General features: G+C 39.7%; 2 protein-coding genes across 2 annotated transcripts in view; one reads left to right on the top strand and one right to left on the bottom strand.

Moving 5' to 3' along the window:
* Positions 1 to 27388, bottom strand: part of spidr (scaffold protein involved in DNA repair) — a 44859-nt gene that overhangs the window by 5679 nt on the left and 11792 nt on the right. The window contains exons 9-14 of the mRNA XM_058067371.2: positions 13700 to 13886; positions 13319 to 13524; positions 4458 to 4616; positions 1893 to 1980; positions 597 to 734; positions 434 to 493 (exon numbers count right to left, since the gene is read on the bottom strand). Of these exons, the coding sequence (XP_057923354.2) occupies positions 434 to 493; positions 597 to 734; positions 1893 to 1980; positions 4458 to 4616; positions 13319 to 13524; positions 13700 to 13886 (838 nt within the window). The remainder of the gene's footprint in view (positions 1 to 433; positions 494 to 596; positions 735 to 1892; positions 1981 to 4457; positions 4617 to 13318; positions 13525 to 13699; positions 13887 to 27388) is intronic.
* LOC144898626 (uncharacterized) lies at positions 19917 to 23232 on the top strand. Its single transcript, XM_078791520.1, has 4 exons — positions 19917 to 21318; positions 21540 to 21698; positions 21864 to 21956; positions 22465 to 23232. The coding sequence occupies exons 1-4, from the start codon at positions 20329 to 20331 to the stop codon at positions 22789 to 22791; spliced, it is 1569 nt and encodes a 522-aa protein (XP_078647646.1). The 5' UTR covers positions 19917 to 20328; the 3' UTR covers positions 22792 to 23232.

Raw genomic sequence — 27388 nt, 5'->3', positions numbered from 1 at the left:
AGCGGAAAGAGACAGAAATATTCACAGCATAACCTAGAAAGCAAAGGGTGTGAAGGGAAATGTTAGATAATCTGCGCTCTTCCGGTTTTAGCTGCGCTCTGTAATTGCTTTAACTGGATGATTCACTCAACAAGTTAGACAAGAGTGTCTCTTTACTAGTGCAGCAGCATACTCATGTCTATCCAGGCAAAGTCCACTGCAGGTTGCTATCTCGTCTTGGTCAAAGTTTAAAGGTTTGGCAAATCAATAGTGGAGAACGGCACATTATCATACACACAGAGATATGAGCACTTTTCTCGACGTCAGAGGCCAATCTTATCAGCTTGGGTCAAATAATCTCAATATGGTGCTTTGCGCTGCTTGAGGCACCGTTTTTATCATCCAAAAACAAAAAAAAAGAAATACAAACAAGAAAAAAGAAATACAAATGTACCTGTATTCTCTTGTAAACAACAGTGGCAACAAAACTGCAACAGTACGTTTCATGTTCACTCTGGAAGAAGGGAAAAACAAAAGTTATTGGTGCTCACTGTGGATTTGTTATGATACCTTGGAACCATATTTCACATTTTTTGTGTGCATTACAAATGCTTCACCTGCAGTATGTCTCGTAAAGTTTGTTCTGTAGACGGAACGTGGAGTGGGGACATGCTCTGACCTTCAAGAGGCTCGACTGAGTTCTCCTGACCCGACAGCAGGTAGCAGAAGCTGGGAGCTGGGCCCGGAAGACGACTCTTGAATAGAAATATGAACACATGAACATACTTCGAAATTTCCTAGTGATTTTTTTGTTGCACCACTGTACCCAATCTAGGATAGATTCATTGCTTCATCAATGCTACTGTGTAATGATCAGAAATAGCTTGAAAGCCACTCAAGGAGCTGAGATGTTAACAAAAGTTTTTAGCATTTGATAGAAAACTACTTCCTGTTTTCCCGATGACAAACAGGCGTTGCCTTTGTGTCTCTGAGGTCTGGGGGGGTGGACAGTTGACAGACAATGATGCCATAGTGACTCAAATAATTCAAAGAATGTCTTTTACTTGTACCTTTATATACGGTGTCATCATTTTTTATACAACCTTTGACAGTTTTTACAGTGGAACCTCTCCACTAGACAACTAATAATCATCTGCTCCAGGGTCAAAATGCCACCATAAAAAAATTTTACTGTACAGACAATTTATAAAGCAACATTTAAACATGTAAAAGCAAACTTAACATGTAAAAATAAGCTCACTTTGGACTTAAGGCTTAAAACAAATGTTTCTCAGTTTGAAAAATTGGTGTTCTTAAATGAAGGTTTGACTTTGTGCCCTCACATTTATGTTGCAACTACAAACTGGATTGAAAAATGATTAATTCATTCATTTTCTACTGCTTATCCTCACAAGGGTCGTGGGGGTGCTGGAGCCTATCCCAGCTTTCTTCAGGCGAGAGGCGGGGTACACCCTGGACTGGCCGCCAGCCAATCACAGGGCACATATAGACAAACAACCATTCACACTCACATTCATACCTATGGACAATTTGGAGTCATCAATTAACCTAGCATGTTTTTGGAATGTGGGAGGAAACCGGAGTACCCGGAGAAAACCCATGCATGCACAGGGAGAACATGCAAACTCCACACAGATATGGCCAAGGGTGGAACTGAACTCTGGTCTCCTAGCTGTGAAGCCTGCGTGCTAACCACTCGGACGCCTAATTGAAACAACATACTTCATATTAATCAATTGATAAAGTGATTGTTGCAACCCAAGTGTAGTTCTATACCACAGCAAACCACAATAGTATACAATATAATACAGGGAAAAAAAAGTTTATTGTTTTGTAAACACATAATTGTACTATGTTGTGCAGGTGTCCAGCGGGTAAAAGTTGGAACTTACACTGGTCAGGTTTGGGGTGTTTCCATGACATTCAAGGGGCATCAGTGGGGGCCACAGACTGTCTATCAGGCTGAAAAGACTGGAGCGCCTGAGAGAGTGAGAGCGAATTTAGATTAAGGAGTGAGGCAATGAAAGAGTGAGTTTTGGGTGGGGTATGGTGTGGGGGTGGGGTTGAGGTTGGGATTTGTTGCTGAATAAAGGACTTTAGTGAAAATTTGGCAAGCGGTTTCACTTCTGCTGGAAGGCCGGAGCTGTTAAGGCGGCGTGCTTGTTAACGTCACATAGCGAGAACGTGCTCAGGCTGGCAGGGTTCATACGAACAAGAACACTTTTTACAAGTGGGATCTGACACTGTCAAGGCGAGTGGAAAGATTGGTAGCGCACACACACACACAAAATAAAGCAGACAAGTAATTACATGTGATTGTGCAGCTTGATTAAGCCTGCACTAATGACAGACAACTCATGCCTGATGAATACTTTACAGATGTTCCATCAAACCGAAACTCTGAGGAAGAAAGCAAAGGAAAAGGAAAGAAGAAACTCCAGCACAAGCTGACAGCAGCCTGCTCAATGCTACTTATTCATCCGTGCGCTTGGCCGTCTTATCAGCAACTTAGTCAGCCTTGTAATCATAGGCTTCCTTTGTATGGAACTGGTTCTGCAGCCCATTCAAGTCCAGTGAGACTGCTTGAGGATGAGTAACTACAAACTCAGCGACACTTGCTATTCTGCTGTTTCTAGTCATTTTTACTTGCAGATTTAAAGAAAGCTGTGTTTTTCCACGTCATTTACATGTGCTACCAAGCCGGCTCGGCCCAAACAGGCCCAATGTTTTGTATTTTGATTTATGTGACACATGTCAAATAGCATTGACAGGAAAAAAATGCTGCTCCCCGTGACGGGCAACATGAGTAAGGTGCATTGCTAGCATCGCTGCCAAAAGAGGCAAAAGGCTGACATTTACAAGGCCTTACGTTTGACATTTGAATAAAATATGCCTGCTCTTTTTTTAAGCGAGAGATTGATGTGGAAGACTGACAGCTGCATGTAGAAAAGATACAAGAGGCTCCCAGTTAGTTCTCTTAGCCTGAAGACAGGTCCGAGGGTATCGATGTGCATTTTCAGCCCACAAGCATATTGTAAAAATATAATTACTTTATTCATGAGCTATAGTGTAGGGTTACAGATACTTCATTTCTTTTTCACTTTAATAATCTCAATTAGCTGTGTTAAGTATACAAACCTTTAGTACACTTAAACCTTTAAACACTTAACCTTTAGTCTATGCTACTGACACGTGTCTTAAAACATTATAGATTTTATAAATGTAAATCCCTGTGACGTCACAGTGAGCCGGACTTCCATATACGTATGAGCGTTCCCGAAAACAAGCTGTAGACCTGCCCTCCACGATCTGCTGAACTGTGACGATTTCACAGTGTTAGCACGGAGTATGACCAATCATAGCGGAGTGGGTGTTCACGGCGGCGGGCTGGGGGTGGAATAACTTAAAACAGACCGTTTTGGAAAGCCAATGAAATACAGCTGACATAGGTGCAGATTCTGGAAGACCTAGAAAGCTTTCTGTGCGGGTTATTGTGTGTAGCTCCTCGATATGAGTCAACAACTCAATACAAAAGGGCCAAAAAATGAGCATAATAGGTCTCCTTTAAAACTTATTTTCATACCTGGGAAAGGTAAGGCTTGTGTTTTACTCTATTACATTAGGTTATTACGTATTTTCATACTTGTATGACAGTTAAGACATAGTTTGTAAGGGTTATATGATGGGGAGAGTTTGACTCTGGAATGGTTCGCTTATTTATTTTCTTTCTTTTTTTTTCTCAATGTGAATTTGTGAATTTGACTGGTGTCCTTGTCACGCTTTTGTCCCATTTTGGAGGTTCCACTGAATTTCCTTTAATATTCAAGAAAGCAAGTTACCAAAAATGTGCAACTCTTCCTTATGCAAAGAACTGAATAGCAACTGCCCTCTATGAAAATAAAAGCCTCCTTTAACCAAGCCACTGAAAACCCTGTGTCTTTCCACAGGAGCCAACAACATGGCCCAAGTATAAGCACCTAAGACGGGCCATCCATCACAAACTGTCCACAACCTCGAGGAATATTATAGGATGTAAACATATCCACCCCCATGAGATGTTCTCATGTCGGTTCTTCTAACTGGTTCTAATCTGGGACCCTGTCCGCTGTCGCTCACAAGTCCACCTCAGTATCCCCTTACATGTAAACAAAGTAGCACGTCGAGACAGGACGACATGATGAGGTTCATGTAAGCTGCAGACAGAGGAGCAATGAGGGGTGCTTTCATTCATAAGATGTTAAACTCATGTATGTGATGACTGAGCTTGTGGCTCAAGCGGTCCCACTTGCTGACGCTTTTTGCTATCCACACTTTAAGCAGAAGCCCCTATTAAAAGTACTTTATGAGAATGTTACATTAATGGTTACCTTCTGAGGAAACTGAAGTGAAAAGCTATGTACAATGCTTTAAAAAAAAAAAAAAAAAAGACAAGACTCAGTGAGGTGTGCGAGTCTCACCTGTCTCGGGTGATGCGCTGCACCACCTTCAAACCTCTGAGCATGCATGTCTTCCCCTGCCACGCCTGGTGGTACTGGCGCAGGTCATCCTGGCAGGGCAGGATGTGCAGCTGGACCACGCTGAACACCCCGTAGTTGTCCTGGACGAGAACACAAAGCCTGGGAAACACAGTCAACATAAGGATTTGCATTGGGGCTACACTGACAAGAAAAAATACAGTAAATTTATTCAAATAAATATTTGTCATTATACTAAAATAAAGTTAGAATACTATACTATATTATTATTATATACAGTGAAGAAAATAAGTATTTGAACACCCTGCTATTTTGCTATTTCTCCCACTTAGAAATCATGGAGGGGTCTGAAATTTTCATCGTAGGTGCATGTCCACTGTGAGAGAGATAAACTAAAAAGAAAAATACAGAAATCACAATGCATGATTTTTTAACAATTTATTTGTGTGATACAGCTGCAAATAAGTATTTGAACACCTGAGAAAATGAATGTTAATATTTGGTACAGTAGCCTTTGTTTGCTATTACAGAGGTCAAACGTTTCCTGTAGTTTTTCACCAGGTTTGCACACACTGCAGGAGGGATCTTGGCCCACTCCTCCACACAGATCTTCTCTAGATCAGTCAGGTTTCTGGGCTGTCGCTGAGAAACACGGAGTTTGAGCTCCCTCCAAAGATTTTCGATTGGGTTCAGGTCTGGAGACTGGCTGGGCCATGCTAGAACCTTGATATGCTTCTTACGGAGCCACTCCTTGGTTTTCCTGGCTGTGTGCTTCGGGTCGTTGTCGTGTTGGAAGACCCAGCCACGACCCATCTTCAATGCTCTGACAGAGGGAAGGAGGTTGTTCCCCAAAATCTCACAATACACGGCCCCAGTCATCCTCTCTTTAATGCAGTGCACTCGTCCTGTCCCATGTGCAGAAAAACACCCCCAAAGCATGATGCTACCACCCCCATGCTTCACAGTAGGGATGGTGTTCTTCGGATTGTACTCTTCATTCTTCTTCCTCCAAACACGCTTATTGGAATTATGACCAAAAAGTTCTATTTTGGTCTCATCTGACCATAAAACTTTCTCCCATGACTCCTCTGTATCATCCAAATGGTCATATGCAAACTTAAGACGGGCCTTGACATGTGCTGGTTTAAGCAGGGGAACCTTTCGTGCCATGCATGATTTCACATCATGACGTCTTAGTGTATTACCTACAGTAACCTTGGAAACGGTGGTCCCAGCTCTTTTCAGGTCATTGACCAAGTCCTGTCGTGTAGTTCTGGGCTGATTCCTCACCTTTCTTAGAATCATTGAGACCCCACGAGGTGATATCTTGCATGGGGCTCCACTCCGATTGAGATTGACCGTCATGTTTAGCTTCTTCCATTTTCTAATGATAGCTCCAACAGTGGACCTTTTTTCACCAAGCTGCTTGGTAATTGCTCCGTAGCCCTTTCCAGCCTTGTGGAGGTGTACAATTTTGTCTCTGGTGTCTTTGGACAGCTCTTTGGTCTTCGCCATGTTACAAGTTAAAGTCTTACTGATTGTATGGGGTGGACAGGTGTCTTTATGCAGCTAACGACCACAAACAGGTGCATCTGATTCAGGATGATACATGGAGTGCAGGTGGACTTCTAATGGGCAGACTAACAGGTCTTTCAGGGTCAGAATTCTAGATGATACACAGGTGTTCAAATACTTATTTGCAGCTGTATCACACAAATAAATTGTTAAAAAATCATGCATTGTGATTTCTGGATTTTTCTTTTTAGTTTATCTCTCTCACAGTGGACATGCACCTACGATGAAAATTTCAGACCCCTCCATGATTTCTAAGTGGGAGAAATAGCAAAATAGCAGGGTGTTCAAATACTTATTTTCTTCACTGTATGTATGAAGTTATTTTGCCCCCTGAAATTGCGCATGATGATGGCGGATGGAAGCAGTGTGCACATATGTGTGCTCGGAATAAAATGGGAGTGAGACAAAAAAAGATTTGGGTTTTCAAAGGCTGTGGTCTTAAGGTTTTGAACACATTATTTCACTTTAATGAATGTTTGCAATAGCTTGTTTGTCTCACATTTCTTTCAAGTCAAAATGATACAGGAGTAAAGTCAGATTTTTACAAGATAAAAGCCTGAAATAGCCAGATTTTTTTCCAAAGAATATCAGAACATCAAAAATACAGTAGGTTATTGTGAACAAAAGTACAAGAATAATAAAGACGTCATATTACAGAGTGAATGTAAAAATCCCCACACAAATGTAATTTACAATCTTTTGCTATTATTACGACTTTATTTGTATAATATTGTGAGCTTATTGTTGTAGTAGTGGTCATATTTTTTTCTTTTCAGCATGCTCCTAATATGGTACCTACCTGTGATAACTATTGTGACAATGCTGTGCTTTCAACCCTCAAGGCCTTTTTCACAGTAACAAAAGGCTTGCAGTTTCAATATTGCCAAATTTTCAACCAAAACAGTGTTAAATTCTACTACTTCTAAATTATTATTGTGATCCTCACAGAGTGCAAAATAACTACTAATATAATAATAACCTCTGTGACAAACCAATAACACAGAGCAAAGATGTCACTGACACCTGATTATGCTTGTGGCTGGTTTGACTGGCTGCTGCTGACAGAATGGAACCTTTGGCTTATAAAATTACTAAGTTAAGTGTTGTGTATTCATGGGAGCAGAAAGCTGGAAGCGTTACAGGACCCACTATCTCTGGCAGTCAAGTCCAGACACAGCCCTGCACCAGTATGGAGGAGTAAACACTGGAGGTTAAATCCCCCGGTTAAACGAGCAAGGCAATGGGAGTAGGAGGGAGAAAAATGACTGGGAAAAAGGGAGGAGGGAGGACTGTCAGCAGACCCATCATGTATGTGCATGCTTGCAAAAAAATTCCAGGCAGTGGGAAGTTTCAAGATTGTTTTCAACCACCTGATTGGCACTATAAATGTAACTGTTTGTAAACATGAGGTCTGTCTGTGTTTGTTTAGAGAGTTCTGAAAATAGATGTCAAAATAACATTCTTCACATGACTTTAGGTGCTGTGAGCTCGTGGTCTAACCAAAGTTATTCCTGATTGTTTGCATTAAGTTAGGACCTAAATACAGATCTGGTTCACAGCTAAGAAAAACAACATATGGATTGAGGTTTCAACAGATCCCACCCGGGCTGATTTCTTGAAAAAAAATTATATTAGCACAATGTGTCAATAACAGCATGGCCACACCACACCACACCACAACATAGAAACATCAGGATCATTTCTAGTAATTCCTAAAAAAGAAAAAATAAGAATCTTTTGAGCACAACATACCCCAGCTGAAAGGGGCTAAGGTCCAAAGAAGAAAACATTTTTGCAGCTGAAACAAGCCGAGTTAAACTTCTTTACATTAGTGTGTTTTGTTGGTGTCAAGCAATGTAAACACAGCACTTCCTTCCCTATAAAACATTTTCAAACTTCCCATTGCACGTCTTATTCTTCTTGGGACGGCATATGCAGGCAATGCACTCACTTTGCATCATTCAATAATACACTACCGGTGGTCCTTGGTTCATGGCATTCCGTGTTACGGTATTTCGCGATTGCCTCAGCATTGAAATGAATTAAAAACCTAATTTTTGTTTGTAAACATGAGACTTGCTTGAGAACGTGTGGTGCGGTGCATTGTGGAAGAATACAGTACACGATATGCTCAATATTGGCTGTAGTTGTTGCTTTCGCTTGATTCTCACAATGTATAAAGTCTACCAGGCATTGGAAGAATGATATGGAGGATCAACAATCTCTTCATAGCACAAACAAACACGTCAAAACAACATCAGCAAACTCAACTGTCCACTCTGCAGACAGCCGCACACAGACACACGGTCAGGACACATGCAATGTTCACAGTCAGAAATAAAAAAAACACTTTAACTCTACAGTACACATACTAACTGCCAGGTCGCTGATCCCCTGAAAGCAACAGTAATAATTGAGCAGTGTAGTGGTCTTGTTATTGCGATGGAATGGATGCTCGTGCTTTGGCTTTTTGGGGTTCAATTTACAGTATTTTCCACACTATGAAGGCGCACCATAAAGCCTTTAATTTTCTCAAATATCGACAGTGCGCCTCATATGTAGTGCACCTTGCATGTACTGTATCTTAAGTCCTTTTTGTGTGGGTTACTTTAGCTATAATTTATGATGTGGATATGTGCATTTTGGCTAATCATGCATTTTGTGACTAAAATATGGGACACTGTGAGCAAATTTTTCATCAACGTGCGCACGAACGACCAGATAAAGTTACACCGGTTGTCCCTGATTACCCTGAGAATAAAAAAAAATAGTCTGTAAAATGTGGAGTCAACTGAAAGCTTGCCACAGTGTGTGATCGCTCACATTTCAATTCATTCAATCGACTTTGTTTACACATTTTTCCTGGCTCTCACTTTCTTCTGTTCTCTCTGGTGCTACCTTACTTTTTTAAAGTGTCACTTAACAACCTTGCTCTATGCTCTTGCTCTCTGTGCGCTGATTTTGAGTAGCTCATCAAAGAATATTTTCTATAACACTTGGTATTTTTTTATAACTCTTCATTTTAGAGATTATGCCTGTATATGCCTGTATATGCCTGTATAGCATAAAGACGATGAGCACACTGTTTGACTGGAGTGGCCTTGTGGAGATCTGTTGTTATTTTTAACAAAATTGAAACATTTATTTCCCATGTATTAGTATAACTCCTTCATTCATTTTCTACCGCTTATCCTCACGAGGGTTGCAAGGGTGCTGGAGCCTATCCCAGCTGTCTTCGAGCAAGAGGCGGGGTACACCCTGGACTGGTTGCCAGCCAATCACAGGACACATATAGACAAACAACCATTCACACTCACATTCATACCTATGGACAATTTGGAGCTGCCAATTAACCTAGCATGTTTTTGCAGGAAGCCAGATTACCAGGAGAAACGCCTGCGAGAACATGCAAACTGCACAGAGAGATGACCGAGGATGTAATCGAACTCGGGTCTCCTAGCTGTGTGGCCTGCATGCTAACCACTCGTCCACCCAGCAAAAAACAAAAATCTAATTAAATTTCAGGTTTGTGTTAAATAGTACAAAATGTGTTTCACACAATTAAAGGCAAAGTCCCCCTATCCACAAAACAGGTGGGATAATGTCACACATTTGTTATGACACAAGACAAAAAGATCTGTTTTACTGTTTTACACAAATGCTGAAGCTGGAATTTTGTCAAAATATTCAGTCTGGCCCAATTTTCCAAAGGTTACATTTTTATGGACAAAAACATACATTTGCGTATGGACACAATGCCAAAACATGCAAATATGTGCATCCTTGTACAGCACTTTGGGGAAGCATGATGTGTTTTAAAATGTGCTTTAGAAACAAACCTCGACCTCAATTCAGAAAACTATACAGTATTATCAGCAATAGTAGGATTTATTAATTAGCAGGCTTTTTTTCTCATAATAATAAAAAGTTTCCTTTAAAAACAGCATTTTGTGTATCTCATATTTAAATTTGTTTGAGGATCTGAAACATTTAAGTGTGACAAACATGCAAAAGTATAAGAAATCAGAAAGGTGGCAAACACTTTTTGACACCCCTGTATCTGCCCTGTTCTAACGCCGATAACAAATAGGGTGGTTGGACTTGACATAAACAGGCGCAGGACTTTTAGCTGTCCTCAGTCTAACTTCCTAAAATGTGAGACCTCTCACTCCTGAAAAACCTCCTGCCATTGGTGGGCTTCTGTCGTAGGCTGTTTTGAGGGATCTGTTATTGTGAGCATTCACAGAATTCTAAGCAGTTTTCTTCCAGGAACTCCTCACTCTGTGCAAGCTGCACACACACACACACACACACACACAGTCACACTGTGTACGCACCCCAAGCACATGGACATTACTTGGCAACACACGAAGAAAGTGACCTATGCAATAAGAATACAGCAGAGGGGCCTTATTGGTGCTGGGGGTGGACAGGCGGGATTCCTTTTTATGTGCTGTCCACCAATCAGTGCGAGGGGGGTGATAAACATGGCTGAAACAGGATCCTTGGAGCACATTGTGTTCCTTCACCACTATAAAAAAAGAACTAGACTCTTCTCACTTCCTGCAAACACTTAATCTTTTTGTTTATTCTATTCCAAATTTACAGGAATCTTCTTCAGTCGTAAATATCACCCTCCCCTTCACTGGGCGCGTTAACAAAAAAAGGATCAAAAACATTGTGACTCATAGAGGCTGGGGACTCGATAGGAGAGACAAAGTGTCCGAGTCGTCACATAGAACAGGACCACCAAGGTGCAAATTATTATTATTATTTCTTTTTTTACACGAGCATCCTGGAAAAGTACAATGGAAGCAGCATGGTAAAAACCTCTTCTAATAAAACTTTTGTGCAAAGATGACGTTAGAAATGAGTGGTGGAGGTAGAGTGTGTGGCCTCCTGGCAAATATGCAGCTATGAGCAGGCAAGTCCTTGTTATCTGGATGAACCTCTGCCCCACCTCCGTCCCGTAACTACTAACTAAACCTGTTGACTCTGGTTGAGTTAAGAGGAAGGAAAGGGAGTGTTTCCGGCCAGAGGGCGGTGTTTGTTTACCAGCCACAGGGGCAGCATGGCAGGAGCAAGTGTCAAATTACAACTGCTATACACTTGTCAGCTGACCTGGTCTCCTCCTCCTCACTGCCCACCCCTCTCACCTCATCCCACTATGACAAAACCAATGTCTTTATTTTATTACTAGCACAGTTCAAACATGAGAGGGGCCAGGCAACTAAAGGTCAGATTGGATAGCCCGACTTCAAATGGCACATTCACTGATTCATTAACCACAACGAGACCACTCTACTGAATCTGGGTGACATTTCAATGTCATGTGAGATTTTAGAAAGCCTTTCTGTTTCACCTCTGAAGGATGGACCTCCATCCATCTATATCTGTATCGCCTATCCTGTTCAGGGTCTCAGCAGTCCGAGGACATTTGAATTGACCGGAGAATGCCGAAAAGACTGTTATGTAAACCAGTACACTACCAGTGGAATACAGTTTGTACTAATTAAGTTAATCAATCACTGACTTGGGTTGTTTGGCTTAGTTGGGGACCAGAGGACAGAAGGGTCAAAACAGCCTTGAGAACATACTGGGTGTCCTCTTCCAGAATCAGCGAGTCAAGGCACCCTTAAATCAGGCATTGAACGCTCTAAATTGCTCAGGGGCCCTACAGCATAGCTTTGTACCTTTCCACCTTCTGACTGTGTTTGGTTATGGTGCATGACAATTCACCCTTTGGAGAGGTTAATTAATTATAATCAATCAATCAATCAATACTAATCATACTAATATTAATCAATACTAATACTAATACATAGTCAATTTGATAACCATTGCATTCAGCATTCTCCCTCTCTCACAGTGATAACAGAAGTTTTATGGCTCTTCTTCGAACCCTCCACAAAGCAGTGTTGGAATTATTTATGGAGTTTTTCCCTTGAGGCTTCCTTGCTAAGGGGGCGTTTACACAGACTATTAACTGAAAATGGATCGACAACCATGCATTTTAACCGCCAATTACATATTTATTATATATGTACAGTATGTTCTACTACTGAACCGCTGAACATAGTAAAAGGGTGAAAAATTGTCAAAACATCCACCCCTCCTGTGTGACCTGTGTTATATTACTTTTCAAACAAATTGGATTCATTTGAAATTTCTCCCACAGCTCAAAGTGCTCTACAAAACACCCGCTGTAACTTTAGGGTGTTTAGCCAAATCACCAACAAATTTGGTACACTGACAAGCATATGTGTATACAATTTGATCAACAGTGGCTGATAAACATGGCCACCATCAAACTAAATGTCTCTGGACTTAGCAACTACTTGTCCATAACTCATTGACCATTTGTCTAATCATTATACAACTATGAGGATATCTGTATTGCATGGATGCTTGCATGTCTTACAGTAATGTGAAACAATTAGGACATGACATGGTGTCAATTTGGGATGCACCCCGGGAGCCGAGTGGTTAGCCCACACAGCTAGGAGACCCGAGTTCGATTCCACCCTCGGCCATCTCTGTGTGGAGTTTGCATGTTCTCCCTGTGCATGCATGGGTTTTCTCCGGGGACTCCGGCTTCCTCCCACATTCCAAAAAACATGCAAGCAAGGTTAATTGGTGACTCGCAATTGTCCATAGGTATGAATGTGAGTGTAAATGGTTGCTTGTCTATATGTGCCCTGTGATTATATATGTCCCACCCCCCCGACCCTTGTGAGGATAAGCAGTAGAAAATGAATGAATGGTGTCAATTCTGATAAAAATGAAAGCAAGTCAAATAAATAATATGACTTTGAAATCTGCAGGTTACCATAGCTTTTCATACATCTAAGGCTCTTTGACACAGTTTTGAGAATATTCCAAAAAAAATAAATAAACTGCTACAAACCTGTTCTACCCAGTGCAGTGCGAGTGGGCAACAATTCAACTGTGGCTTGCTGGTGCATGAGATTCTCAAAACATCACGCTGTCTTTTCTCCAGAATTGGCGTGCATCGCTCACAGTGGGGCTGGATTCAATTAGACATGTTTGTGTCTTTTGTCAAACAACGGCATATGGCTACAGTGTGCGTACTCTGTGAGGCCTGAGAACAATAGCCCTAACCACTGGGACACAATGTGCCACCAAGGAGTAACCCTCCGCACTGTGGTGCACAAGCATATGAATCAGATGAAATATATTTAATCCCTTCAAAACTCTTCTGGCATGACAAACTTCAGTCAGTGGGAAACAAAACGGTCCAAAATTACCTGCTTTTGCCTTTCTGTTCAACAGGAGGAGCTGAGGAGGACCTGGAGGGAAGCCTGGAGAAGACTGGCACAGGGATGGAATACACTCTCTGGACCACCACCATCACGTCCTGGCTCACAGAACCAGCCTGGCCCATCCCCTCAATAGATTCCAGGAGAGAGTGGTATCTTGGTAGGATACCAGGATGCCCATCAGAGGCAACTACCTGAGGGTGATAAAGATGTACAAATTGTACAGATGCAACCAACCACTGACACATTGCATTCCTTGAAAGCAGCAATAAATTGAAACATGTGTTTATAATGTTTGCCGAATGACTGACCAATGCCTGAAGTATGACATTATTCATGTTCTTACACATAAAACTTGAGAAAGCACACCTGTCTGGTATCATTTTCCACAGAACCCCTGCAAACTTCCAGCATTCCGAATGTTCGGGACAGAGGATAAGGCATGACCCTCTTGCAAGCCGCAAGCAGGCCTTTTGAGGTGGAGTTGCTGACTTTCCGGCTAAAGTGCGTATTGAGAATTATATCACAGCCTAAACTCTCCAGGGAAAGAGTTTGCCTGCAAAGAAAATGAATGAGGCTCATCAGTTTCCAAACATTTGGTCCCCCCATTCACCTGCATCAAGTTCAAACGAGAAACAGATTTTATGAAGAAAAAAAATAATCCAGATGAGAATAAATAAGATTACAGGAATGTTGGGGCGACATGTCAAACTCTGATATGAAAAGTTAGAATGCAGAACAGATGTACGTGATCTTCCCTGTTACCATAATAAACATTGAACAATATACGTATATAGAAAATGATTTCTGAGTTGTAACCAGTGTTGGGCAAATTACATTACTTTCAAAAAGTATTTTGTTTAAAGCATCAGACTCTTTGTGACTCTCTTGGGACACTACAATAATAATGCTACAGTATATTAACGTCGGTAACGGCTTTATGACGCAACAAACTAGTTACTGATTTGATTACCTGTTACTGGGAAACAATAAAAGTAACCGTTATTTTTAACAAGGTTATTCCAACTCTGGTTGTTACAATGCTTCTTGCCAGAAAAACGGTTCAGTATACTGTTGGTAAAGCCATTTGTAGGCCAAAAAAATTGCATTTCTTTGATGAGCAGCATCGTGCTACATGTAAAATGTGCCAAAACTGTGGGAGTTCTTTGGGGGATGGATGATTAAGGTTTATGAATTTCAATGAAGAAACAAGACATATTGGGCATTTTACAATGCATTCTTTTAACAAACATTTAACACACATGTATTATTTCAACAAGAAGCCCGGTCACACACTGCTATGAGACGACATTCCACTCCTAAGTTTTTAGACACGATTGTGTTTGTTACTTCTGCATAAACAGCACGCCCAAGCTTGTTCTTCAAGTGTTGATTTGGGTTGAGTTCAGGACTCTTGGCAGGGCGCTCTATTCTATCTACTCCCAAATTCCAGCGCTAGGCTGTGTGCAGCGCACTGCACTGTAGTGTTCCACCTTGGTGGATGGAGTTCGTTCCCAGACTGGAAATATGTGATTGACACTAGTTGCAGATAGAGGATTATCACCACACACACACACAGATGACAAGCTAGCCTCTATGAAACAGCAATCAACTTTCTATTTGTGTTCTCCTGAACCTACAATCAGACTTCTGTAGGCAGAAACATCACAGAACATAACATTAATCTCTCTGTTCAAATAATGAGTAGCTGCACCATTCTTGTTAATCACCTTAAAAATTGGTATGGGCATACTTGATGCCAGCATTTCCAGGAGGCAACTGGGAATGTTGCTCTGGGTGGTGAAGATGGCTTCACTGAGACTATCCACTGATTGGAACTGACATTCATTTTTATAAACTTCCCTTGCCATCCATCCACAAATGTTCTCAATTGGATGGAGATGAGAGAAACACGAAGAATAGTCCAAAAGAGTGAGGTTATTAACAGCCTATTTCAGTTCAAAGCTTGTTAATTAACTGCCGACTCAAGAAAAAAAATGGTCTCACACCCATTTCTTCTTTTTTTTCATTTTGTAACTTTATGTAGGACTCTACTTTTTTGGAATTTTGCCACATGAGACATGAACACACATGACTTTCTCTTTGGTGTGCATTCTAAAGATATGAAAACAGATAAAAATAGGCAGCTCATTGATGCACCTACTAGGACACACCTATTCCACATACAAAGCCCCCTATTAAAGCACGACTAAAACTTTCCAACAACATTTACAGCAACAGGCACATTCATGATAACATGTAAAACAGTATTTTGCCTGACTTTAGTCGTATTAAGAATTCTCCGAACTTCCTTCCAGGATGCATTGATTTCACATAGCAACAAATATAGCAACACTACACTGAACGTTAACCCAAAAACAAAAACACAGCGGCATCTGCAGCCTTACCTTTCGGTAGTGGCCTTTGGCATTGTGAGCGTGGCGATGACGTGCTTTGAACGAGTGTGTGGTGAAGCTAGTGGTCACTTATTTAGCTGTTTTTATATCTTTATAATCAATTTTGATCAGGAGGGTATTTGATAACACACATACTTACACACATACCTTTTATAATATTTTTTACAGCCTACAGTTGGCTAGCTTCTCAAACCTGACAGCTTTGACTGCTCTCTTGCAAACTTCTTCAGAGAGGTCATGTGATGTATGAGGTATGAAATACTAGCCAACTCTGGTGTGGAAAAACAAACAGTTTAAATGTATGAAATGAACCTCATTGGATTACATAATTCCTACTGCTTAAAAATACAACTCCATCAAATGCATGTTCCTTACAAATGGACCATCATCTAAAAGGGAAATAATCAGGTTTTACAATAGTTAACGTTTATGGGCAAGAGGCATTGTTATGACAGAAAAATCAAAAAAGTTTTTTTTTTTGTTTATTTTCATAAGATGTATTATTTTCTAATAATTCCCTTGCATGTGACATTCTCATACACTGTAAAACATAACATGGAGCTTAATAAAAAATACCAAGTGAACCTAACTAACTTTTCGTCAATCTGTTACGAACACTCAATTTAAGCAAGTACCATGTAATTAGAAGGTGAAAAAGTTGAACAACTCAGTATGTCTCAGTTGTATTAATGTAGAAAAAATGAGTTATTAGTGAGATGTGTTTAGTTGATCAATTCACACATGCGCAAAGGAGCCCTCATCTACTTGGCGCTTAATTAACTTCCGTGTCCTGACAAGTCCAGCCGAGCGGATGTCCATGCTACTGAAGTGAACACTTTTGTCCGGATTGCTTTGATTCCTGTGCTTCGAACGCTTTGGTAAGTAAATATGTCACTCTTTCACAGATGAGCGATTGTCTTTTTATTAATAAGTGCGCAGTTCATTGAGTTTTTAATTCGGGCTAATGTTAGCTTAACTGAGCCATACAACACGAGGGGAGGAGGAGTTGTATGTGGACAAACAACTACATTACAAAGCGGTAAAGAATATGTCACTTGCTATTGACAATATCTTAGAATGCATAACTATTGAAATCTGTCAAGAAAAAAGCGTCGCGATACTTTTTGCTTTTTATTTCGGCCGCACGAGCTGCCGAGGCAGCGGGTCTGCTTTCACCCAGCTCAGTCCGCTGCTGCATACGGAGAGACCCGGATTCTTTTCGAGCGGCGAATTCAACTGTTCACATGTCGATTTGTCCTCGTCCGTGAGTATGTATTTAACAAAGTGACATAACCCGTTACAGTAGTTAAGATATTGGGTGTCATACTCGGCTTGCTAGATTATTGTTCATGTTGCTCATGTCAAGGATATATAAATGTAAATATTAGAAATGTCTTTGTGGTTTATAGGTCTTTGACATAGCTTTTCACTTGCACTCTGTTTCACTTACAGCTTTGCTGCTCAAAGGTTTGGTGAGCATTCCATCCAACACTCAAAGGTGATATAACCTAATATCTGCAAATTAAACTATCTTTAAGCCCTTCTATTTATTTTATGAGTTTGAGTAAGTTGGATAACAACAAAATTAAAATAAATTCAGCAAGTTAAAATGGGTTTATTCCTATCTTGTGACTCCATAAACATAATTCATTGTACATTTCAGTTAATTCATCTTCTCTCTGAAATTAACAGATGTCTTACTTTACATCCTATTTTTAAACCTATTGTGCTGTTCAAAGGTAGTCAAAACCACAAATTTATGGTCAGGAAAGTTTGGTGGTTTCATTGTAATTGATATTTAAACAATTTTTTCCTTTCTTTTCAGACATAACAAGCAGATCTAAAACTTCCAATGCAGTGGACCTGTAAGTATTGCACATTTTGCACTGAAAAAAGAGGCTACTTACTGAAGCATTACCGCTTAAAACATGGATGCCACACTCGAATATCACCACTCCCATGTCTTCACAGGGATTGCCTATGCACATTTAAATCTTTTAATGCTCTGAAGGTACACTTATCAACATGGCACACTCAAAAGAATGGAAGAGTAAGTGAAACTCAATTTAACTGTCGGCTGTGTGACTTTGTGGAGCCTTGCACAGAAGCAGACTTTTTCACACATTTGCGAAGACATTTAAAGCTAAAGCAAAAGGTTACTTGTCCATATCAAGGCTGCAACTTCCAAAGCAATGTTTATTCCACCTTCAATGCACATCGAAGCAAGGAGCATCAGATGCAGAGTAAGATATCATTCAAACCAGAAATTGTTTTAGGAAGTGCACTTGAAGATCTTCCACCCAATCTGAATGTACAGCCTGAGGACAGCGTCCTTGAAGTTGATGATATTGAGTTTGAGGTTAGTGAGTTGAGTGAAGATGTGGACGACTTGCGGAGACGATTGGAACATAATGTAGCTGCTCTCTTTCTGAAAATGTCATCAATTCTTCACATCTCTGAAAATGCCCTGCAAGAGGTTATAGAGCAGATCAACCAAATTCATTTTCTGTCACTGCCGTTGTTGCACTCCTCAATTCAGAGGATTCTAAATCAGCATTGTGGAGATCTTGCTGACTCTTTAGTGGGTGAAATAATCAAAGTAGTTACTGAGAATAATGTATTCCTGAAATTCACTTCTAACGGGGAATCATTGTCCACTGCAAGGAAGCGAATGTCATACATTTCAAGGGAATTCTCTCTGGTAATGCCTGTTGAGTTTTTCCTGAAAAATGACAAACAGACAGTTGTGTACATCCCCATTCTAAAAATGCTGCAGACATTGCTAAACAATAAAGACATTTTGGAAAAGGCCATGTCACCTGAGGAAACAAAATCCCAGGGCTACAGATCTCACAGGGATGGTTCCCGCTTTAAAGGCAATACTCTCTTAACAGAAGAAGGGTTCAGGATTGCTCTTTGCTTGTACATAGATGATTTTGAGTTGGCAAATCCCTTGGGAACCTCCAGAAAGAAGCACAAGCTATGTTGTGTCTACTGGGTACTGGGCAATCTACACCCTAAATATCGATCCTCTCTTCATTCCATTCAGCTAGCGCTGCTTTGCAAAGTTAGCAACATCAGAGACTGTGGTTATGGTGAAATTCTTCACCCTCTCATTCAGGACCTTGTTTTTCTTGAGAAACATGGTGTATATGTTGAGCAGCTGGGAGCCAGCATAAAAGGCACTGTATTGTATGTTGCAGCAGACAATTTAGCTGCCCATTCTTTGGGAGGGTTCTTTGAAAGCTTCACAGTGAGTCAGATATGCAGATTCTGCATGGCCAAGCGTGAGGAAATACAACACAAGCAAGTGCAGACAGCCTCATTTCAGCCAAGAACAAAAGAAGGTCATGACAAACATGTACAAGATGTCTTACGGGATTCCACTGTGGCTCAACAATATGGTGTAACAGGAAGCTGCCCACTGAGTGAGAGCTTGGAACATTTTCATGTAGTCGATGGTTTCCCACCAGACCTTCTACATGATCTTCTGGAGGGTGTGGTTCCAGCTGAACTGGCCTTGTGCTTGAAGGCACTGATATCGAAGGGATACTTCTCACTTGATTCCCTTAATGTGGCCATCAAACAGTTTCCATATACATTTTCAGACAGAACCAACCAACCCCAGCTCATTACAAAAAACTTTTCCTCCAAACGAACTATTGGAGGGAATGGTCATGAAAATTGGGCACTTCTCCGATTATTGCCACTACTGATTGGTCATCACATTCCTGAGGGGGATGAAACTTGGGAGGTTTTAATGAACTTGAAAGACGTGGTGGAATTGTCTGTGTCCTCAAGCTTTACAGAAGAGATGGTTTACTATCTTGAATGTAAGATCACAGAACATAGAGCTCTATTTCAGAAAATGTTCCCAAACGAAAAATTACGGCCAAAGCATCACTACATTGAGCACTACCCTCAGTTAATTCAAACATATGGTCCGTTAACTAATGTGTGGACAATGCGATTTGAGGGAAAACACAAGTTTTTTAAAAAAGTTGTGCGTCACACTCTCAATTTCAAGAATGTAGCCCTTACATTAGCTGTAAGGCACCAGAAAATGATAGCCTTCCATTTAGCTTCAACGTCCTTCTTCCGACCATCTGTTGAAATTAACAAAGTCAAGTCTGTCATGGTTGCCACCTTTCCAGAAAATGTGCAGCACTTTCTTCATGAGAGGAATGCCCAGCAGAACTCAGTCCTTGTAGCATCTTCTGTCTGCATTGATGGTATCAAGTACTGTGCTGATATGGTCATTTCAGTTGGATCATGCTCTGGGCTTCCAGAATTCAGACAAATAGCAAAGATTGTGGTGATTAATACCGACATAATATTTGTCTGCAGACCCATGACCTCATGGTTTGATGAGCATCTTCGAGCATATGAGCTCTGTAGCAGCCATTTGTCCACCCTCTTGGTAACCCAGATGTCTGAATTGAATGATGTTTTCCCCCTGTCACTTTACAGAGTTAGAGGGAAACAGTTTATTACTCTGAAACGGTACATTGTATGTGACAAACTCTGAAATGTAAAAATCTAACACAGATTTATCCTATCTTCTCAGGTTAAGTTATCAAAATGGACCAAAAGTTATTGCTGAGAGTTGTCATTGATGAAGAAGATATTAGAAAAGTAACTTTAAATGAAAGACCTGATTCCATTGAAGATTTAAAAGTGCAACTGAAGGATAAACTATTGCTGCAGTATGACTTTAAACTGCAGTATGAAGATCAAGACTTCAGTAATGCTCTTTGCAATCTCACTGAAATAACAGACTTGCCTGATAAAGCTACACTGAAAATCATCCCTCTCGTGACTCTGCATGTAACAGCCCTGTCATCACCAACCACAACTTCAGACACAGAGTGCAGCACCGCAAACACTGAGATCCTCTCTAGTGCTGGAACATCACCATTGTTGAGGGAACAGTGGCCAGATTTCTTTGACATACCCAATTTCTCAGTTGATGTTGCATACAGACTCAGACAAGGAGATCTTGCTTATATGAAAGATGGCACACGAACAGCTCTGACAAGAGATATGAAGCATGACATACTGGAAAAGCTTGCAGAGACAATGTACTCTTACAAGGCTTATCCTGAAGACGACAACTTCAGCAATGTTGCAAAAGCATTGATTAGCAAGCACCCTGGTCTAACTGAGCCTGGTCCTCAGCCTGGATGGTATGGCTGGAAGAACAGTCTTAAATTTAAGATGGCTAACTACCGAACTAAACTTCGAAAAGCTGGATGTGAGGATGTCTCAATCAATGGGGGTAAAAGGAGCAAAGGCAACCCAGAGGGAGACTCATCCAGCAAGAACATTAAACGGCCAAAAAGGGGCGAAGCAAACTATTTGCCGAATTTACCTGAAGGACATGATGAAACAAGTCTTGAAAATGACAGACAGACTCTTGTTGAGGAAATGAAGAAAAGAAGACCAAATGGCATCCTCATATCCAAAGTAATGGACCAGACATTCCCACTACGCAGACAAGAGATTGTTAAAAATGAGCCTGAGGTGAAGAACATGGTTGAAAGATGGCCAGCATTGTTCACTGAAAGACAGGTAGGCCATAATCAAAGCCGTGAGGCCAGAAATATCACTTGTAGGAACATAAACTGTTGTTTTGTTTGTTTTACACAAGATAATACAAATCAGTATTTTCTGTTGGTGCGAAAGTGGCATGGACTATTCTCATTTGTTATACGGTGTTACACCTTTAGCAAGCTGGAAGCATACTTCAACTTTCTATGTTGAAAGCAGACAACCCTCCTTTTATTTTTCAGGTGTTTGCTGAGTTTAATAGAATTGCCAGTAAGAATCTTGAGGGAGAATTCTTTGAGGCTCTTGACCAGCACACGCCACGTTTCATGAAACTCTTCAGGTCCAAAAAGGGAACCGTTGGACAGAAACTGACTGAGTTAATGCAGCAAATCAACTTGGTGGTAAGTAATTTCATATCGTTATGGTATTGTTAATTACATGTATATTTATAACACTACTTCAAAATTGGAACCTTAATACAGACTAACCTATTTCGTTCCTTGTCTGACTTAGCTTGTGCTTTGTAAATTTGTCTCCTCGCTGATCTTTTGTACCTCTGTCATTAGACATCAGATGTGACTTCACTGCGCTCCATTGTCCTCAAAGGCATTCCCATTATAGTCGGCGATGACTCCAGTGAATTCTACAAGACATGCTTGGTAAGTACTTCTACACAAAAAAGTACATTACGACAAGTACAAAGTACATTAATAATTGACAAATCATATTCATTACTCAGAGTAGAGCAATGTAACCATGTCTACACAATAACCAAGAAAGTATGTAGGTTTCTGTACAGTGACAAATGTTTTGGGCTCAAGTTCCTCCATTTGTCTGATATGTAAACACTAATTGGAATAGATGGTATAGTCATCAATTCATTTAAAATTGCAGGAGCAGGAATCCTTAGTGAACAATGAGTGTCACTGGTCAAAAATGTACTTACTGGTATGCTATATATTGCCATTTGCCGATAGCTTTTGTTTTTGGTGCCACATATATTTTATTGGCTACAGTGCAGTGTGCATGTATATTCAGAGCTCTATTCTCCAGGAAATAATAAAACACCCCAAAATATTCTAATGAGATAAATATATAACAATTTATAAATAAATTCATCGGGATACAAGCATAACTTGCTGATATATGTTCTGTTTTTTTTTTTAGGATTCAACAAGAGATGAGGTCCTAGCATCTGTTACAGTTGGTGTGCTTACTGTTCTCAGCGAAAACGGTCTTCAAGAGGATCCAAGCTCAAAGCACCTTCAGCCGATCTCCACAGCCATCGTACTTGAGGGAGGTATTGTCATCGACAACATTAAAGATTTTCCTCAAGCAGTTTGCCTGTTATTTGGGCTGACATATGCTTTACACTTGGATTACCCAAAATGCATGGCAAATACACTCAAATTCATTCAGACTGTGATGCTTGGGCTGGGAAAGAAAAGCTTACCACCAAAACTGCTTACTCTGAAAAACAGTCTACTTGCTTAGACCAGTGAAGAGTCATACCCTAACACATAGCACTTTGTTGAAACATTATTTTTGTGATAAAAGCGTTGAATACGTTTTGAAATGTTACTCTCTGTTGTGAAAGAAGAGTCAGAAGCTTTTGTGAAATGTTAAACTCTACTGTTATAAGTGCAAAGTTTTATACTATGTGAAAATATCCTCTCTACTGTTATGAGGGAAAGTTAAATACTTGAATTTTTACTCGTGAGAGAAAAGTCAAAAGTAAGACAAAGGGGGTAAGAAAAAGTGGCCGGAAATGCATCGAGGAATCGGTGTATACTCTGAAAGGTTTTAATCAAGTTTTTCTGATATGTGATCCAAATGCCCAAGTGTGTTGATCTTTTCTAGGAAAGTGTTGTTTTAACCCAGGACTGATGCTAAATTTGAGAAAAAAAATGTTTGTTGTAGTCAGTTTCATCAGAAATGCACTTACTAAATATTTTCACAGTCATGTGGTGAACAGTTACCATGACACCAGATTGTGTATAGGTCCTTCTATTAAGGAAAAATGCATAAAAGGCGTTTTACTTTGTCTGACTAATCCAATGTAATGCAAATGTTATGTTCTGCTGTTGTTTGAGGTAATGGTTACATACAATACACATACAGACAATATAAACAAGATTAATATTTGGGGACATGATACTGTACTCTTGAGGCTGAACAATAGGTGAAATTCATATTGCTATGGTAAGTGGAACTAACATTACACATTACACATTTATAAGTAGTTAAAAAATAAATTGTACATATGACAGGATGGAGAATCTGTTTTCTATTGATAGTTGTAAGATCATAATAAAAGAATTGAGATTTAAAATGCAAAGCAAGCAAAAGTAAAATTTAAATTGGACAGTGTTGAAATAATCCTAATAAAATGGCAATATTATACACATTTATTGTTCAGCCCATATCTGTCCAAAATTCAACTTTTGTTGTATTACTTTTTGTGGCATTTGAAAATAAATGTTTTAATGCTACTGGAGCAAACTAAAGATTGTTTTCAATGCATTATTTTGAGGGGTAATTACACTTCACTTAATGCATTTATAGATACATTTTGTTTTGTTTCTCTTACTTCAAGGAAATTTAGTTTTTTTTTTCCATTAGGTGAACATAAAAAATAATGAGTGAGTAGAACTGAGAATTAAGTTGTGGCCAGTGATTGATTTAAATAGTGTGAAAAAAATAGTTCAAATCAGTGCAGACAACACAAAAAAAATAAGACACATAAAAATAATAATCACAAAAATGATAACTTAATTTTGTTAAGTTGCATGAACGTAACAAAATATGTAAGTTAAGTACTGCACACTCAAAATAACTAAATTGTCTTCACTCGTCATGTTTAAGTCAAATTTATTAAAAATTGTGAGGCAACGAGTTTGCATACTTTTTTTGAGTGAAGTCAACTTATTATGTTTTACAGTGTAGATGAAAACGTGCAGTTCAGCACAGCTTCCTTCAGCCGCCTTCCAAATGTGACATCATCTACGGAACAAAACATTCGCGCCACAATCGGGCGCCGTGATTGTTGGTTGAGGACATGAAAAACACAAGTTTCTATTATTTGACATTACTTTCAGTGGCTTCAGTTTCACTTGTCAGTGTGTGCCACAGTGGACATGCATGTATTTAGGGAAAAAAAACAAGCAAAACCTTTGTGCTCGAGTATTTGTACATTTGTACACCTGAAAGAGCCCGAGTGGCACCCTTCCTGATTATTAAAAGAACTTGAAAAACAGCCTCATAATTACATAGCACATTGTTTATAGTAACACTGATTTACGGTTTAAGTCTTTCCACATGTGACACAGAGGAATAGAATGGTGGCCGATTGCTGAGTCAGCGCCAAGTGTACTCTGTGGGTAGCTCTGTCATGCGTGTTGCAGCTTGTATCTGACGTGCTGATCAATAAAGAGCATGTTCAAGTGGAAAGAACTGTTTGTTTAGATGTGTATCGCTGGAAGATAATCATCATAAATCAAAGTTTAATTAAACTCGTCTTCGGTTGGGTTTTTTTGTGTAATGTTCAGTTCAGTATCTTTAGAAGTATATTATGATGAGAGTTCAAAATGAGATATTTAGATGTTAAAATTCATTTTCATGTACACAAATTAAACATGCGTGTCTTTAGAAAAACTCAAATCAGAGGTGAACAAAACATATTGGTTAATTATAAAATAGTCTAGAGTGTATTTAATTTAATTGCAAGACAAAATGTGTATTGTCCTTTGACTACATAATCCACCACCATGATGAATCCCATCAAGCGCAGCAAATGACAAGTTGGCATTGCAGGAATGCTGAGTCTATGCAGTGTGCAGTACTGTATGCTGTAATAAAGATGTGTATTTAGTGAAAACTGTAAGCTTTAGCTGTATAAATGTGGACATAATCCTGACCCATTTGAGGCTAGGACTAAAACATGTATTTAACATTTCTGTTCCTATATTCATTACTCTATATACTGTATGAAAGGACTTTACATTAATTACAAACTGATTTTCTTCTGTAGAGCACTCACTGCATGGAATATAATAATTGGAGTTCATTACAGGGGTGACCGTAAATAATTGTATTATCATAATACTAGTAATACTAATTATAATCATAATAATCTTATGTATATATCATTTTTTTTAATTATTTTCCCTAAAATGTTATTATCCATCATTAGAAAACAACTACTTTGTGCTACATTTTTAAACACTATCTAAAAGAGTTCAGAGTGTCAAAATAATTTCTCTCAGCAGTCCTAAAAATATTATGAACAACTGACAGGGACAAATCTTCATTAGGAGTAAATATTTACGGTGAATAAATACATCCCTAGCAGCTAGTCACCAAACAACTTCCATTGCTTATGAAAACCCTCCGAGGAGGAAGTCACTGTATACGGCCATGATTATCATCAATGCAACAGTACACAGTGTACGTGGAGCAGAAAGTACAGTACAGCGGAACAGGAACAGGAAGTGTCTTCCTATTGTGAACAGGTGAGTGGGCAGCTGACAGGTAGGTGTCTCAAGGAGTGGCCCGGCTGCTGTCGTCATAGCTCAGAGGTGAATAATCCTTGCAGGTATTTCCGCTCAAACCGCAGTTCACTCGGGGCAGGGAGTGGGAGGAAATCGGGGTGAGGGGAGTAAGTCAACCTACGCACTTTAGGAATGATAGAGGAGATAAATCCCTAAGGTGTCACGCAGGAAGCTGGTGGAATTTTACTAGACATACCGCAGCACTAGAAGTGGGACTTTTTTCCCTCACTTACAACACTATATACATTTCATGAAATAAATAAAATATTGCAAACATACAGTAGATCAGGGGTGTGGAAATGTGACATGTTTTATATACATACATATATTTTTTTTTTTGCATTGTTTGCTTCACTTTCTAAAAATACAATTAAAAATAACAAAAAAAAAGAAAAAAGCTAAAAAGGTAAGAAAAGAAAAAGTTGAAAGCAATGACCTAAATAATAGACTTATAATAATATAAACTTATATAACACAACCCTAAGATGTTAACACACACACACCTGATCAAAATTAACACCAATCGAAAAACTGTAAAAATCTACATTTTGCACTGTTGAATTTTCGGGGAACTATTATGCTTTGTCCACTTTTCTAACCTATAAATGTTGTTGAATGAATAACCTGTAAATGTAGAATGTTATTTTTGCATATTAAAAAACGATGCTAAAGTTTTAGATAATGAGGTTTTCACATTTGCAAGTGAGCCGAAAAAGACGAGGGTCGGCGTGGTTCAGCTGGTAAGAGTGGTCGTCTCCCAACCTGAAGCGCGTGTGAGTTCGATACTCCGTCCTGCTGTGATCATGAATTGGTGTTGGACATTGGTGTAAATAGGGTGTTCAAAATGAAGTTGCGAGTGGCGTGAAAGCGATGGATGAAAGACAGTGAACACGAAGGCAGCAGCGGGCGAGTTATGCTACCAAATGTGAATGGATTATGGATGCTTGGGCTAAGGTATCTGCTTTAACTGCTGTCTGAGCTTTGGCGAAAGCAGTCATGATTACTGACCAGCCACCTGATCACGAGACTTTGGATTAGCCTTTTTAGACGATTATGAAACAATCAAAAGTAAAACTGCTTGCTTTGCAGTGAAAAGTGAAAGAACCGTCCTGGGTTTATGGTTACGATATACCAGAATACACTTTGATGCAGGCTGGTTTATATGTAACTTAATAGCATATTTATATTGGATTAGCCCTATTAAAAATGAAAAATATCAAAATGGCACACTTTCATTTTTCGGTATGTAGCCCTGAGTGGGACAGGTTTGGTCACCAGTGATGTAGATAGATATGCTTTATTATTCCAAGGAAAAATCTTACAAAGGTTGTCAAAATAAAGTGAATTTATAGATATATGTTCATGGGCCTTCGGTTCTAACTTGGGATTTAAGAAACTGAAAGGTGCTGAAGTCGCCATGTGTTTCCAATCTGGCGTCTTTGGCTCCTTCCACACTCTTGCTCCCAAATGCTTCAGAAAATAATCTAGTGTTTTTCCCCCCAGCTTGCTGGAAATGACCTAACTACTGCCAGGAAGAGGAA

This window comes from Doryrhamphus excisus, linkage group LG6 (genome assembly GCF_037039965.1).
Source record: "Doryrhamphus excisus strain RoL-2023G ecotype Guam linkage group LG6, RoL_Dexc_Guam_v1.1, whole genome shotgun sequence".
NCBI classification, from domain to species: domain Eukaryota; kingdom Metazoa; phylum Chordata; class Actinopteri; order Syngnathiformes; family Syngnathidae; genus Doryrhamphus; species Doryrhamphus excisus.
The sequence above is the reverse complement of the archived record's forward strand: the minus strand, read 5'-3'. Positions and strand labels throughout refer to the sequence as shown.